This window comes from Terrapene carolina, unplaced genomic scaffold (assembly GCF_002925995.2).
Source record: "Terrapene carolina triunguis isolate 2854851 unplaced genomic scaffold, T_m_triunguis-2.0 Scaffold21, whole genome shotgun sequence".
Lineage (NCBI taxonomy): Eukaryota > Metazoa > Chordata > Testudines > Emydidae > Terrapene > Terrapene triunguis.
The window spans coordinates 20,896,129-20,913,115 of record NW_020664372.1 but is presented as its reverse complement, the minus strand read 5'-3'; the positions used below and the strand labels follow the sequence as shown (position 1 = coordinate 20,913,115).

Below are 16,987 nucleotides of genomic sequence, written 5' to 3'. Positions count from 1 at the left end.
TCCTGCGTGGCAGCTTCCCGCCCCCCCCCCCTTCTCCGGCACCGAGTCCTCATTCCCCATTCCCCATGGCGGCGGCCGCGGCGCTGCTGCTGCTGTGCGCGTGGTCGCTCCCGTGCGGGGCCCCAGCCTCCCCCAAGGCCGTGACGACCCGTCTGGCGGCGAAGTGGCCGGCGACCTCCCTGCTGCTGGAGGCGAGGTGCGTGCGGGTAACACGCTCCCCCGCCGCGGGGCCCGGGCCGGGGAGCGGACGCGGCATGTGAGGCATTGGGGATTCCTGGCTTCAGCGACGGAGACTGTCACGCTCCGGTGCCGCTTCCCCCTCGAGAGGGAGGACGAGGCCCCCATAATACGAGTTTTGTCTTGGGCGTGGCAAGTTTTTGTGGTTGTCCAATAAGTGTGGGTGCTCCTTTTGAGACCTCTCTGCCGTCACATCTGATGAAGTGGGTATTTACCTACCAAAGCCTATGCTCCAATACGTGTTAGTCTATAAAATACACAGGACTCTGTGCTTTTTACAGATCCAGACTAAGGCAGCTACCTCTCTGATACTTGCCGCCTCTCAGTACTAACCCCCAATTTAGTAGTTACTGCGGGGAAGAAAAAAAAAGAGGGCATTGCCCTACTGGACAGACCTATGGTCTGTTCGGTCGAGTATCCTCTTTCTGATAGATGCCAGTGGATGTTAGAAGGCAGGGGTCAGCAACCTTTCAGAAGTGGTGTGCCGAGTCTTCATTTATTCACTCTAATTTAAGGTTTTGCGTGCCAGTAATACATTTTAATGTTTTTAGAAGGTCTTTTTCTATAAGACTAGAATATATAAGTAAACTATTGTTGTATGTAAAGTAAATAAGGTTTTTAAAATGTTTAAGAAGCTTTATTTAAAATTAAATTAAAATGCAGAGCCCCCTGGACCGGTAGCCAGGACCTGGGCAGTGTGAGTGCTACTGAAAATCAGCTCGTGTGCCGCCTTCGGCACGCGTGCCATAGGTTGCCTACCCCTGTTTTAGAGGAAGGTGCGAAATGTGATTATTTGCCTCCTTTTTCTCATTGGAAAAAGCATCTCCTAATCCCTAATAGTTAATGATTGAATTAAGGCCTGAAACATTGGCTGTGGTCTCTTAATTGAGATGTATCTGACCTAATACTTCCTAATACTGGCATAGCAGTTCACATCTTTAAGGGGCATACATGGATGCTGTTGGCTATTTATATAGCGCTATGGTTGTATGAGTTAACAAATTATCATTTTTAACGTATAGTACATAAAAGTTGTTATATTTTCCCCTACTCACATGTTTTACAGGTCAGACTGAGGAGCAACAACCAGCTAATCTACATAAAGCTGAAAACCCGCATCTTCCTAATAAAATAACTTTCCCCTCCCAAATGCAGCAAAGGCATATCAAGTAAAGGGTGGATAAATGTGTGTGGTTTTAATATTACTAAAACAAAACCAACATACTTAAAGTGATACTGTTAGCTTGAAATCTCCTCAGTTTCAAAACATGAGAAACGTAGTTTCCAGTACTATATATGGCCTTTACAGCCTCTATCACTAAATATGGATTTACAATTGTACTTACCCATTTTTATAACTTATCTCCCCTCTTGCTGTGTGAAAGACTCTCATAAAAAGGGGAAACTGATGAATTGACTGCTATGTACATTTACAGCTCTTCATCTATAAACATTGGAAACAAAGTAGTAAATTTTCAGTTGATGATGTCCTTTTAACAATAGAAGTGTGATTAGAAAGAGTGATGTGGGTTAAATTGAGAGGACTTCAGTTCTTTGCAATAAAACCAATAATTGTCCTCCACTATTGTGGTAGCAACAAACTATCTATCTTTAAAGGCTCTGTGTAGGTTGGAGACCACCCGTGGATCTCCAGCTAGGTTATTGTCACTGATACAGTTTTGTAACTAATTAAAAATTCTCAACTGATCAAATGTGCATTTTCATTTTTGGAAAGCAAATATAGAAAAAATGTATGTGTTTAATTGCATATGTATATTCTGTATGTTGACATGTATGTGAAACAAAAGTAAAATAGACTATAAGTTTCATCTATTCCTGTAAAAGGTACTAATCTAATTTTACTGTGCAGATCTGATTGCTGAGCTTGAGTCACACTGAAAGCATTTGATTCTGACTTACTTTAACTGAAAGAAGATACAACTAGGTCAGCGTTCATTATTTTACCATAGAAGCTTGCAAGACTACAGTTTAATACTTAGCACTCCTATATTGCTATATAATTTCAAAGTAGCATAGTGTAGATTTTTACTGTGCTGTACACTTAGACAAAAATCACACATGGACAAATTAATTTTATTTATTTTTAAACAGTGAATTTATTGCAGAAGAAGGTAATGAGAAGTTTTGGCAGTTTTTGGAAACTGTACAAGAATTAACAATTTATAAGAAAAGAGGTAAGTAATTAAAAAGCATGTTTTAATCATACACTACCACCTTGTGCTAAATATAATTGTAATCTTCTCATTAACAGATTAATTTTAGTTATGCAAAGACTCACTCTTCAGCTGCTCCTTGGTAGAGGCTCTTTTTCCACAGTGATAACATCTTATTTTGTTCAGGTGCATCACCTTTACATGACTGCTTAAAGCTTGTTTTGGCTTCAAATATAGCTGCCCGAGCACACAATGCTGCTAGAGACAATGTCTGACATTGCCTAGCCTGTCTGTCTGATATATGGTATGATGTGACCTTGAGATCATTGAGAATGCTCAGCATAATTTCCTTTTGGGGAGGTTTCTACCCTGTGTGAGGGCTCTGAAATAGAGCTTGTTCAGGGAATTCAAGAGGGACAGGAGTGCAAGAAGGGAGTCTTACTAAGAAGGGTTTCTGCTGATCCCAGATGCCTGTGGTGAAGCTAGTTTTTTGCACGTGAGTATTTACTCTAGAAACACTAATTTCTATGAAAAAAATTGTTATACTCGGCAAGAGTTATGAGTGGTTTCTTGGACCATCGGGTGTCTCTGATGAACCCAATACCCTGAAGTACTCGATCATAAACCAATTAAACTCACATGGCCACAAAACATAATGATTATCATCTATATAAATACTGCAATGTTGATTAAAATAGTAAAATTAAAAGAAAAATACTAGTTATACATAATATGGAAAGAAATAAAGGGCAGATTTACAGCTAGTTGAATTCCCAAGCCATTTAAAAAGTAGTTATATTAAAGTTTATTTAGAGTTGAATTAAAACCCTTTGATCCAACCTGAGTAAGGGGCTGTACTGTCCCCAGAGCCAGACAGGAACAGTTTGTGACTGACAGTCCAAGTCGGCTGAGAACATCACTGTATCTTCTATTAAATATAAACAAAAAAACATGTAACAAAGCTCTATTTTCCATTTCCTGTTAAAGGATTTTCTTTAGCTAATTACAATAAGATTGAATTGCATCTTTATTTAGAGGTGGTAGAATGACTTGTACAACTTGACTGTTCGTACTACCCATGAAGTCAGAGGTCCCCAAAGTGGGGTGCACCCCCTACCAGAGCCATCCCTAGGGTACAGTGAATCGAGATGACCTGCTTTGGAGGACCTCATGCTTCGTGAGGAGGTGGGCATGGAGGTGAGGCGGGCGGGGGACGAGGAGGAGCCCCCCTGCCAATCTCCCCTCAGTGTCTCCTGCCTGCTGGCAGGCCCCACCGATCAGCGCCTACTGTCAATCAGCTGTTTTGTGGTGGGGTGGGTCCTTGAGGTAAGGGGTGGAGAGGGGGCAGAGCCTGGGTGGAGCCAAGGGGGAGCACCCCCCGTCAGAAACTTGGTGCCTATGTCCCAGGCCCTGCACTCCCCTAAGGATGGCCCTGCATTAAGTCATGGGGAGAGGAGGACAGATGCTGGGAAAAACAAAGGTATTGTCAAAAGTATTTTCAAAATCAGTCATGAAATGTGGTGTGTAAGGATACAATAAATGGAAAAACAAGAGAAGCTACACAACTCATTTTTTACATCCTTCTGGAAGAGGAGATGAAGACTGAAGATCTTAATTTACAGGAATTGAAGCCCCTATAATTAATAATCATGGGTGACTAACAATGTAGATATCTGAGCATAAATCTTAATCCATGTTTAGCTATATTTATCACTTAAGTTATATAGAGAACAGTTGTATGACTGAGGACGTAGAGACAGAAAACTGTAGGTATATAAATTATGGCTGGTGGATTTGCATCCCAGCCCATTGGCAAGTATTTATGAAGAGTGTTGGAGAACTAGGCAAGATACTACAAGGTTGGAAAAAACACAAACATGGAAGCTTTATTTTTAAAAGATAAAAAGACCTAATAGTCATCTGGTAAGTCTAATTTTAAAACTTGGTAAGATGATAGAACCGGTATTGAGAGAGAAATCATTATGAGTGTAATGGAATCAGTAGCAGTGAGGAATTTGGGCACAAATTAAAAATAATGCCTGAGAAACTATCATTTTTGTATGTAATTAATTACAAAGTTAGTGGATAAAAAGGGATTCAGGCAGAGCAATATGTATGGAATTTGGTGAAACCTTTGAGTGATACATTGTCTCACATTTGTATTCAATAAATGTTCAAAATGGCTGGGGCTTGAGCAGGGATCCTAGTTTTCTGTGATTTAAAAAAAAACAATTCTTTGGAAAAAAAATGTAAAATCTTTTTCCACATTAAAATGAAATGTTGAACTTTAGTTTTCCCTAGCCAAAATACGTATAGGTGTCAGTTTAACACAATGTTATATTGATATATTTACAATTTTTAAGCAAGTTCAAAGCCTACCAGTGCCATCAATCATAATAAAATTAATAGAATTGCTCTCCTGCCATGCCTTATTTCTGCGCTGCTGCTGGCGCTGCCTTCAGCGCTGGGTGCCCAGCCAGCAGCTGCCACTCTGTGCCGCCACCACCAGCAGTTCCTCAGCCCCCCCAGAATACATTCTGTGCCCCCCAGTTTGAGAATCTCTAGAATAAGTGACACTGGTACTTGATGTACAATTTAGTAAATAGTTAATGTTTTTATTTTTTTTCCACAAAATATAAAAGCTAAAGACTCTCTGCAAAAATGCAAATTTCATGTTTTTCCACAGCAAACATTTCTAGGCTCCTTGGACATGAGTGATGTTACATGGATGGAAAACTGGTCAAAGGACAATAATACAATGCATTTTGTTTAAGTCAGAGGAAAATATCCTGGCAGCGCAGGCAGATATATTGCATATCACGTCTGCTGCATCTTGACACCTTCATTCCGTGATCTGGAAAGAGGGGTAAATAATATGTTAAATCTGGCATTTTGTGTAATGCAGATTTGGGCTGCATATAGAGTCGTCATATCATAGGACATAAAGATATATTAAAATAATTTAAAGATATGCAAGATTGAAAGGGTTAAAACTTGCTACATTTAACACCCAAACAAATATTTTTAAAACTCTCTAAAAGTTAGTGTGGGAGTACACATTTTGGGTATGCAGTCAGTTCCCCCCGTTACATGGCAGTATTTGCTTTTTATCCCAACTACTTTTCATCACCCCTTCAGTCTTAAGCTTTGCCACTTAAATCTTAAAATTAACATAGAGCAATATAAAAACTGATAGTCACTTTTTCTCTGAAATAAATTTGCAACATATGTCAACAGATCACTAACATCCAAAATTATTCACTATGGTTAGGGGACTGGTTATGTCTTCAGAGTTAAGCGGGTGCTTAAGTGCTTTTCTGGATTGTGGCCCTATTCACTACTAAACAGTACATACACTTGTTATGTACAGTACAGATCTCAATCTTCCATATTCAAGGCAGAATATTATGCTCCTGCAATTTAATACAACCTAATATGAAAAAAAAAAATTCAAGTATTCCAATTATTTCTAGTGAGCAAAGGGTGAGAGAACTGATGAAACATTAAGCTTGTGTACCACCAGCAGTACACACACACACTAGTTTTGGGAATCCCTGCTGTAAATGACAGATTTGGGTTGGTGATGGAAACAGAGAGGAGAGACTTTTGTGAGGAGTTGCCTGATACTTTGTTAGTTGGCAAAGTCAGGTTTCTTAATCTTCCAGGCACATTGCAAAAGCCCCCAGATCTTTTGAGGCTATTTGGGCAGAGGTGTATTGAGGATGACGGTTGAAGATGTGATAAATTGAAACGAAAGACTAAGAAACTGTATTTCAAGAGATGCACTTACTGCCCTGCTGATTTATTGCTTTAGATGCATGTTTGTGTTGTTTGGCCTCTTTCTCACTCTTGTTACTCCATAATCAGCACCTTTACCAGGTCCAGAAAGGAGCATCAGAATTTCTTCCAAGCTATGCTGTTGCAGGAAGCATTACCAGCTAAACCTTCCAGCACTGAAGTGCAGGGATCCATAAGTTCTGGGAGCACAGGCGCAAACTTCCTCAGTTCCCAGGGGGTGCTCAACCCCCAGTGTGCCCCAGGCCCTGCCCTAACTCTACTCTTTCTCCCAAGTCCCCAGGCCCCAACCCGCTCTGCTCACTTCCCTGCCTCTTTCTGCCCTCGCTCCTCCTCCCCACAGTGCCTCCTGCATGCCACTGAACAGCTGATAGTGACGGGTGGGAAGTGCTGATCGGCGGGGCCCGCCAGTGGGTGTTGAGCACCCACTATTTTTTTTTTCTGTGGGTACTCCAGTCCCAGAGCACCCACAGACTCGGCACCTATATCTGGGAGGGCAGGCCCAGCTCCAACCCCTGCTTGGATTAAAAAGCTTATCAGAGTCCCAGTGCAGATGTCAGTCTCCTTTTCTGTAGCCAAACTTCAGGGACCAGTCATAATGATTCTGCATACATTGGATCCTCTTGAACATAAACACTTGATGTGACAGAGACACTCACCTCTTGTGAGTGCGTCCTACTAACTGGGTGGAATCCTGCACTCTCCCTCCACTCCTGACACTCCCTGTCAGCTGACAACCTGGCTAGGTACCCTCCAGCCAAGTCACACAGAGTCAATATGCATGAGTGAAACCCTTCTAAGGTACTCAAGTCCAAAACAAACACAAACAAAAGTCTTCCAATTCTCTGGCTCAAGCAGGATTCAGCCCCTCTTTCCTGAGAATGCCTTCTCTCTTCAGCCCCTCTTGTGCCCCTTTAAATCTAGCCCTTTTCTTTGGATTCTAGTAAAGAGTCTTGTTCCTCTTCCGGTCTTAGGCCACTTCCCCACTGGCTGGTGGAGGGCCCCAAGCTTACCCACTACTCCAGGTCCCAACCCAGGAACCCTGTAAACAGCACCTGGAATGTGTCCCACTTGGTCCCATCACCTTCACCTGTTACCTTAGGGTTACAGTCCCTGTTTCCTGCTTGAGCAGGGTCTCTCCCATGCCTCCTTGCCTGGAGAGTTTCACAGTCATCCAACCCTTCCTCGCCGTTCTGGTCCCAGCCAGGCATGCAGCTCCTTTTAACTGAGCCTGCTGGGCTCTGATTGGCTACTTTCCTGCAATCTTTCTAGGCAGCCATGGAGGACCCAACTTCACTGCTTCTTTCCTGGAATGGGCTGTGGCAGGACCACAAAGCCTCCAGGAGGTGGCCTCAAATGTGTTGGTACCTCTCGTCACACGTGGCATCGTAGGTGTTGGCCTCTGCTAAAAGAGGCAGTCCTCAAGAGCATACCCCATAAGGATCTGGTACTTCTTATTTTGTGTACTGAAGTGCAAATCATTACACTGTGGCTCAGGACATAGCAATAGCAACGGGTCATATTGAGAGCCAACACTGTAATGTGGATTTACACCCTAAACAGGATTATAAATCATGAGTTTCATACTTGACGCCTGATAGCACACATGATGCATCCCTGGATCTACAGTTACTGTGGCTCAGGTTCATTGAGTTAAGCCCCTGGAATGCCTTCATTTGGACTTGCCTTTGGATTGGGGGCCCCTTATGTTGCGTGGGTTGTTATCCTTGGTACTTAAAGATAAAAGGAAGCAGAGTAAAGCAGTGGGATTGATTCCTTCTTCTCTTTGTCTGGGAAAATAAAAACAAAAACAAAACAAAAAAGCCTTACAAGGCTAAACCCATTTCCTTAGCTATGCAAAACACCTTGCAGAACTTCCCATTTTGATCCCTAATGGTGCTCTAGGAAATTTGTCTCACCTCTTTCTGCTTTTCACTTAACTAAGCCATTGTTGTCACCCTTGGAAACTTCCTCGTAGCAGGCCTTGGATCCACACTTGAATCCAGAATCAAACCATAACCAACTAGATGACTTTACTTGCCCTTCTTGTCCCAGGGAACAGCTCAGAAAGCTTTATTGGGATTCTCAGTTCCAGCCTTTCAGATTGTGAACCCACCCTCTTTAACCTATGGATTATGATAGGGAACTCCCTTCTTGATACTGGGAGGCACTACCATGGGCATTGTAGCCATAATAACTTTCTCATAGGTATTACTTTGTGTTTAAAAATGCTGAAGAAAGGCAACCACAAAAAGAATGGTCTCCCAGAAGGGTTCGAGGGAAAGGTCTTGTACGGGAACTGTTCTGCCCAGAGCTATCACTCTCACTGGTGCTACTAAGTACCTTTACTTGTCCTGAAGTCATTGTCTGAAGAAGAGCAACCTGGACCTGTAAAGTCTCTGGACATAAATAAGAATCTTGATGTACAAACTTCACCGGATGAGAGTGTAGGTGCACCATCTTCTTCTTCCCCACCAGAAGATATGCACTAATTTCATGAGCTCAAATTAAAAGATAGCTACTACCTTAAACTTTCTTTTGGTAACCTTAGCAGAAACCACACTCTTGTTTTTTTGATATTCTGGGTTCACCTTTCAGCAGTAAGTCTATTTTACCGGATCTAGATAATTCATTAGAGCTGGCAAAATATGTGTTTAAATCCGACATGTGGGATGGCAATTTTTAAAGCAGAATCATAGATTCCGAGGCGAGAGAGGCCCATTGTGATCATCCAGTCTCACCTGTGTAATACAGGCCATACAACTTCCCCAAAATAATTTGTAGTGCATACCTTTTAGAAAAACATCCAGTCTTGATTTAAAAATTGCCAGTGATGGAGAATCCTCCATGACCCTTGTTATATTGGTTACCTATATACCTTGTTCCAATGGTCATTTATCTTCACTGTTAAAAATGTATGCCTTATTTCCAGTCTTAATTTGGCTAGCTTCAGAGAAAGGTATAACACAATCCAGCCATTGGATTGTGTTATACCTTTCTTTGCTAGATTGAAGAGCCCATTATTAAATATTTGTTCCTCATGTAGGTACTTAGATTGTAATCATCACCCCCAACCTTCTTTTAATAAAGCTAAACAAATTGAGCTCCTTGAGTCTTTCACTATAAGGCATGTTTTCTAATCCTGTAATCATTCCTGTGGCTCTTCTCAGAACCCTCTTCAGTTTATCGACACCCTTCTTGAATTGTGGGTTCCAGGACTGCACACAATATTTCAGCAGCAGTCACAGTAGTGCCAAATACAGAGATAAAATAATTTGTTTATCCCACTCGAGATTCCCTTGTTTAGCCCTTTTAGTTACAGCATCATACTGGAAGCTCATGTTCAACTGAATATCCACCATGACTCCCAAATCTTTTTCAGAGTCACTGCTTCCCGGGATAGAGTCCCCCATTCTGAAAGTAATCCAGATTGCTCTCTGTCTATGACTTGTCCTCTTCATTATTTACCACTCCCCAAGTTTTTGTGTCATCTGCAAACTTTATCAGTGATGATTTTATGTTTTCTTCCAGGTCATTGATAAATATGTTAAATAGCTTAGGGCCAAGAACCAGTCCCTGCTGACCCCACTAAAAGCAAACCTGCATGATAATTCCCCATTTAAAATGACATTTTGAGACCTATCGGTTAGCCATCTTTTAATCCATTAAATGTGTGCCATGTCAATGTTATATCTTTTTTTTTTCTTCAAACTGTTGTATGGTAGCAAATCAAATGCCTTACAGAAGTCTAAGTATATTAGATCAACACTTATCATCAACGAAACTAGTAATCTCATCAAACAGATATGAAATTCGTTTGATAGAATCTATTTTCCATAAACCCCATGTTGATAGGCATCAATTATATTACCCTCCTTTAATTCTTTATTAATCAAGTCCCATATCAGTTGCTCCATTATCTTGCCTGGAATCAGTGTCAGACCTGCAGGCCGATAGCCACGTTGGTCATCCCGTCTACCCTATTTAAATATCGCCACAACATTAGCTTCTTCTTCGAGTAGTATCCCTATGGGTGCTCCACTGAAGGTGTGTCTGCGCCCCTGCACTGCTGATTGGAAACTTCGGTAGCAGTCTGTCCCACTTGCACATGCGCTGCTCCTCGCCTGCCACAAGGCTTGCCAGCATGCACAGGCATTCCCTCTTCAGTTCCTTCTCAACCGCTCCTGGCTAGAGATCGTTAACGCTCTTTAGTTTTGTAAATTTTATCTTCCCTTAAAGCCTTTTCCTTTGTTACCTCATTTAAGAACATAAGAAAGGCCGTACCGGGTCAGACCAAAGGTCCATCTAGCCCAGTATCCTGTCTACCGACAGTGGCCAATGCCAGGTGCCCCAGAGGGAGTGAACCTAACAGGCAATGATCAAGTGATCTCTCTCCTGCCATCCATCTCCACCCTCTGACAGACAGTGGCTAGGGACACCATTCCTTACCCGTCCTGGCTAATAGCCATTAATGAACTTAACCACCATGAATTTATCCAGTTCTCTTTTAAACTCTGTTATAGTCCTAGCCTTCACAACCTCCTCAGGTAAGGAGTTCCACAAGTTGACTGTGCGCTACGTGAAGAACAACTTCCTTGTATTTGTTTTAAACCTGCTGCCTATTAATTTCATTTGATGACCCCTAGTTCTTGTATTATGGGAATAAGTAAATAACTTCCTTATCTACTTTCTCCACATCACTCATAATTTTATATACCTCTATCATATCCCCCCTTAGTCTCCTCTTTTCCAAGCTGAAGACTCCTAGCCTCTTTAATCTCTCCTCATATGGGATTCGTTCCAAACCCTTAATCATTTTAGTTGCCCTTTTCTGAACCTTTTCTAGTGCCAGTATATCTTTTTTGAGATGAGGAGACCACATCTGTACGCAGTATTCGAGATGAGGGCGTACCATCGATTTATATAAGGGCAATAATATATTCTCAGTCTTATTCTCTATCCCCTTTTGAATGATTCCTAACATCCTGTTTGCTTTTTTGACCGCCTCTGCACACTGCGTGGACATTTTCAGAGAACTATCCACGATGACTCCAAGATCTTTTTCCTGATTTGTTATAGCTAAATTAGCCCCCATCATATTGTATGTATAGTTGGGGTTACTTTTTCCAATGTGCATTACTTTACATTTATCCACATTAAATTTCATTTGCCATTTTGTTGCCCAATCACTTAGTTTTGTGAGATCTTTTTGAAGTTCTGCACAGTCTGCTTTGGTCTTAACTATCTTTAGCAGTTTAGTATCATCTGCAAACTTTGCCACCTCACTGTTTACCCCTTTCTCCAGATCATTTATGAATAAGTTGAATAGGATCGGTCCGAGGACTGACCCTTGGGGAACACCACTAGTTACCCCTCTCCATTCTGAGAATTTACCATTAATTCCTACCCTTTGTTCCCTGTCTTTTAACCAGTTCTCAATCCATGAAAGGACCTTCCCTTTTATCCCATGGCAGCTTAATTTACGTAAGAGCCTTTGGTGAGGGACCTTGTCAAAGGCTTTCTGGAAATCTAAGTACACTATGTCCACTGGATCCCCCTTGTCCACATGTTTGTTGACCCCTTCAAAGAATTCTAATAGATTAGTAAGACACGATTTCCCTTTACAGAAACCATGTTGACTATTGCTTAACAGTTTATGTTTTTCTATGTGTCGGACAATTTTATTCTTAACTATTGTTTCGACTAATTTGCCTGGTACAGACGTTAGACTTACCGGTCTGTAATTGCCGGGATCACCTCTAGAGCCCTTTTTAAATATTGGCGTTACATTAGCTAACTTCCAGTCATTGGGTACAGAAGCCGATTTAAAGGACAGGTTACAAACCTTAGTTAACAGTTCCGCAACTTCACATTTGAGTTCTTTCAGAACTCTAGGGTGAATGCCATCTGGTCCCGGTGACTTGTTAATGTTAAGTTTATCAATTAATTCCAAAACCTCCTCTCGTGACACTTCAATCCATGACAGTTCCTCAGATTTGTCACCTACAAAAGCCAGCTCAGGTTTGGGAATCTCCCTAACATCCTCAGCCGTGAAGACTGAAGCAAAGAATCCGTTTAGTTTCTCCACAATGACTTTATCGTCTTTAAGCGCTCCTTTTGTATCTCAATCATCAAGGGGCCCCACTGGTTGTTTAGCAGGCTTCCTGCTTCTGATGTACTTAAAAAACATTTTGTTATTACCTTTGGAGTTTTTGGCTAGCCGTTCTTCAAACTCCTCTTTGGCTTTTCTTATTACATTCTTGCACTTAATTTGGCAGTGTTTATGCGCCTTTCTATTTGCCTCACTAGGATTTGACTTCCACTTTTTAAAGGAAGTCTTTTTATCTCTCACTGCTTCTTTTACATGGTTGTTAAGCCACGGTGGCTCTTTTTTAGTTCTTTTACTGTGTTTCTTAATTTGGGGTATACATTGAAGTTGGGCCTCTATTATGGTGTCTTTAAAAAGTGCCCATGCAGCTTGCAGGGATTTCACTTTAGTCACTGTACCTTTTAACTTCTGTTTAACTAACCCCCTCATTTTTGCATAGTTCCCCCTTTTTAAATTAAAAGCCACAGTGTTGGGCTGTTGAGATGTTCTTCCCACACAGGGATGTTGAATCCTATTGTATTATGGTCACTATTTCCAAGCGGTCCTGCTATAGTTACCTCTTGGACCAGCTCCTGCGCTCCACTCAGGACTAAATCTAGAGTTGCCTCTCCCCTTATGGGTTCCCGTACCAGCTGCTCCATGAAGCAGTCATTTAAAGTATCGAGAAATTTTATCTCTGCATTTCGTCCTGAAGTGAAATGTTCCCAGTCAATATGGGGATAATTGAAATCCCCCACTATTATTGAGTTTTTAATTTTGATAGCCTCTCTAATTTCCCTTAGCATTTCATCATCACTATCACCGTCCTGGTCAGGTGGTCGATAATAGATCCCTAATGTTATATTCTTATTAGAGCATGAAATTTCTATCCATAGAGATTCTATGGAACATGTGGATTTGCTTAAGATTTTTACTTCATTTGATTGTACATTTTCTTTCACATATAGTGCCACTCCTCCCACCCCCCGCACGACCTGTTCTGTCCTTCCGATATATTTTGTACCCCGGAATGATTGTGTCCCATTGATTGCTCTCGGTCCACCAGGTTTCTGTGATGCCTATTATATCAATATCCTCCTTTATCACGAGGCACTCTAGTTCACCCATCTTATTATTTAGACTTCTAGCATTTGTGTACAAGCACTTTAAAAACTTGTCACTGTTTATTTGTCTGCCCTTTTCTGATGTGTCAGATTCTTTTTTATGTGAATGTTTATCATCTGATCTGGCCCCTACTTTATCCTCTTCCATCCTCTGCTCCTGACTATAACCTGGAGATTCTCTATCATTAGACTCTCCCCTAAGAGAAGTCTCTGTCCGATCCACTAGCTCCTCTGCAGCAGTTGGCTTTCCCCCATCTCCTAGTTTAAAAACTGCTCTACAACCTTTTTAATGTTTAGTGCCAGCAGTGTGGTTCCACTTTGGTTTAGGTGGAGCCCATCCTACCTGTATAGACTCCCCCCATTCCAGAAGTTTCCCCAGTTCCTAATGAATGTAAACCCCTCCTCTCTACACCATCGTCTCATCCACACATTGAGACTCTGAAGCTCTGCCTGCCTACCTGGCCCTGCGCGTGGAACTGGGAGCATTTCTGAGAATGCCACCATAGAGCTCCTGGATTTCAGTCTCTTCCCTAGCAGCCTAAATTTGGCCTCCAGGACATCTCTCCTACCCTTCCCTATGTCATTAGTACCTACATGTACCACGACCACTGGCTCCTCCCCAGCACTACACATAAGTCTGTCTAGATGCCTCGAGAGATCCGCAACCTTCGCACCAGGCAGGCAAGTCACCATACGGTTCTCCCGGTCATCAGAAACCCAGCTATCTACGTTTCTAATGATCGAATCTCCCAATACTAATACCTGCCTTTTCCTAGCAACTGGAGTTCCCTCCCCTGGAGAGGTAACCTCAGTGCGAGAGGTAACCTCAGTGCGAGAGGCAACCCAAGTACCCTCGGGAAGGAGGGTCCCAACTATGGGAAGGTTTCCCTCTGCTCCCGTTGACTCCTCTGCTTCCCTGGGCCTTTCATCCTCCTCAACAGCGCAGGGGCTGTCTGACCGGAGGTGGGACAATTCTACAGTGTCCCGGAAAGCCTCATCAACATACCTCTCTGCCTCCCTTAACTCCTCCCGTTCCGCCACCCTTGCCTCCAAAGTCCGTACGTGGTCTCTGAGGGCCAGGAGCTCCTTGCACCGAATGCACACATACGCCACCCGCTCATAGGGCAGGTAATCATACATGCTCCACTCAGTCCAATAAACTGGATAGCACCCACTCTGCAGCTGGGCTTCTGCCTGCATTGTCTCCCAGTTAATGAAGGGGTTGTTTAAAGCAAGAAGTTTTGAATGTAGTTTGGTTTATAGGTTTTAAGGGGAATAAAGGGTATAAGATAGAACCGGCAACGGACCCGCACTCCCTTCCTGCTCCCCTTCTAAACTCCCTTGCGAAACTCCCTGTTAGCAGCCCCTGTTTGCAAAAGCTCCCTGGTCGCTTGTGCGCTGCTTTATAAAGCTCTGGCCTGGGTGAATGCCCCGCCCACTGATTAAGGTTCAGCCAATTACCAGAGGCTTCTATCCTTCAGACCTTCCTTTGAAGCTCACAGCTTTGTTTTTTGAAGAAGAAGAAAAAAGAAAAGAGGAAAGGGTTTTCCTACCGCCAACTCTGTCTCTCCAGGCTTCAAAAAGTGCTTCATTTGCAAGGAACCTATCCCATTGACTGATGGACACTCGCTGCTTGGGAGAAAAGCACAATCCACAAAAGTGTGATTGGTGCCAGCAACTGAAACCCAGGTCCAGGAAAGAGAGAGTTAAGGCTCAAACTCCTGCTCATGGAGTCAGCCCTTCATGCCCCAGAGTCCTGGCAAGAACTCTCACCGCAGCCTTCTACTTCGAAGGCAGATGATCTGAAGGAGACAAGCCACTCGCTCAAGACCACTACAAAAGGGTCTGTAAGTCCCCATAGTGAGCCCCGATCGAGCTGGAAACGATCTCCAGCTCTATCGGTATCGGTACCGAAGGCACTGAAGCTGCCTAAAGCTGGTACCCAGGACACACGTGGTACCAAGCCGACAGAGTAAGTTGGTCTGCCCAAAGACCCGATGGGTATGGGCAAAGAAGTACTGGTACCTCAGAGGTGTGAAAGCCATGGAAGATCCACCCCGGGCAAGAGTACATTTGCATGGACATCGGCACCAGCACCGACCCTGGTACACGTGACACCAGCAGACCATATCCCTAGATTTTGCATCTCCGACTCCATCTTTACAAGCTTCTCAGCACCGACAAACACCACTGGTACCGATGCCATCCACACCGCCTGATTTCTGGTGTGTGACAGATCTCTTGGTGTCCTACACACCGGACTCACCGCTGTACCAAGTTCTCCCAGAGCATTGGACTTACTGACATCTCCCTGCCGCGCACCGTCTTTCTCATCATCGGAGTCGGAAATTGAGCAACAGGACTTGGGTTCCCACTGGTCTTATCCGCCATATGGGGCCTTATTTCACTATGGGCACCAGTTATATCGTCCACTTGACCCTCAGCCTCCATGATTTGGCCAACTGAGGTACCCGCCACGGGTCCCCTACACTCAGTGGCTGTACTGGGACTCTTGGCAGACTCAGCGCCAGCAGGCCTCCCAGGCCCTTAGTATGATATACCAACAGGCAAGGCGGCATCCTCCTTCAGCTGCAGCTTCAAAAGCTTCGGACCTGCAGCTGGAGAAGAAAGTTGGGGCAGAGGCAGAAGAGGAAGACGCTCCTCAAGCTCATTTCTGGTCATCCTCAGAAAAGGGATGATGCCTCCTCCGCCATCCATGGCTGATGATTTTAAATTATTCCAGGTCCCATCTCAGAGAGTGGCAGAAGCCCTGCAAATACAGTTGCAGGAAGTGACTGAGCCTCACTACAAATAGGTGGACATTTTACACTCTTCTATGTGGCCCTCCCAGTTAATGAGGCACTCCTGGACCCCACCAAAGTCATATGGCAGACCCCTGTATCCGTCCTGCCAACATGCAAGTGGGTGGACAAAATGTATTATATGTTGGCAAAGGACACAGAATTTCTCTTTTCCCACTCGCCTCCAAATTCCATCATTGTGAATGCAGTTAATTCTAGGGGCCGTCAGCACCAGTTTAAATCCTCCACATATGACTGAGACAGGAAATGTCTGGACCTGTTTGGCAGAAAGACATATTCATCAGCCACCCTCCAGTTCCGTGTAGCAAATTACCAGGCTTAGCTGGCAAAATAGGACTACCAGAACTATACGAAATTCAGTTCCTTTATTGATTAACTTCCGGACTCCCATAAAGATCAACTCAAGGCCATAATCAACGAGGGCCAGTTGGTGGCTAAAACGTCCCTCCAGTCTTCATTAGATGTGGCCAACATGGCAGCACGCTTGATTTCCATGGCCTTTGTTATAAGATGGACTTTGTGGCTGCATTTGTCCAGCTTCCCTAAAGAGGTCCAAACCACAGTGGAGGACCTTCCTTTTGAGGGGACGAAGTTATTTGCTGAAAAGACTGACACATCTCTTTACATGTTGAAGGATTTGCGGGTAACTGATCCTTAGGGATATATATGCTGGCCTACAAGAGGAAGTATAGCCCTCAGCCACTGGTTAAGCCCTGATCATCACGATATATGTCTCAGTGCTCATCA

General features: G+C 43.3%; 1 protein-coding gene across 1 annotated transcript in view; it reads left to right on the top strand.

Annotated features, from left to right (window-relative positions):
• Positions 1 to 65: 65 nt before the first annotated feature.
• UGGT2 (UDP-glucose glycoprotein glucosyltransferase 2) overlaps positions 66 to 16,987 on the top strand; it is a 277,888-nt gene continuing 260,966 nt past the window's right edge. The window contains exons 1-2 of the mRNA XM_026663613.2: positions 66 to 196; positions 2,350 to 2,432. Coding sequence (XP_026519398.1) covers positions 66 to 196; positions 2,350 to 2,432 — 214 coding nt within the window. The remainder of the gene's footprint in view (positions 197 to 2,349; positions 2,433 to 16,987) is intronic.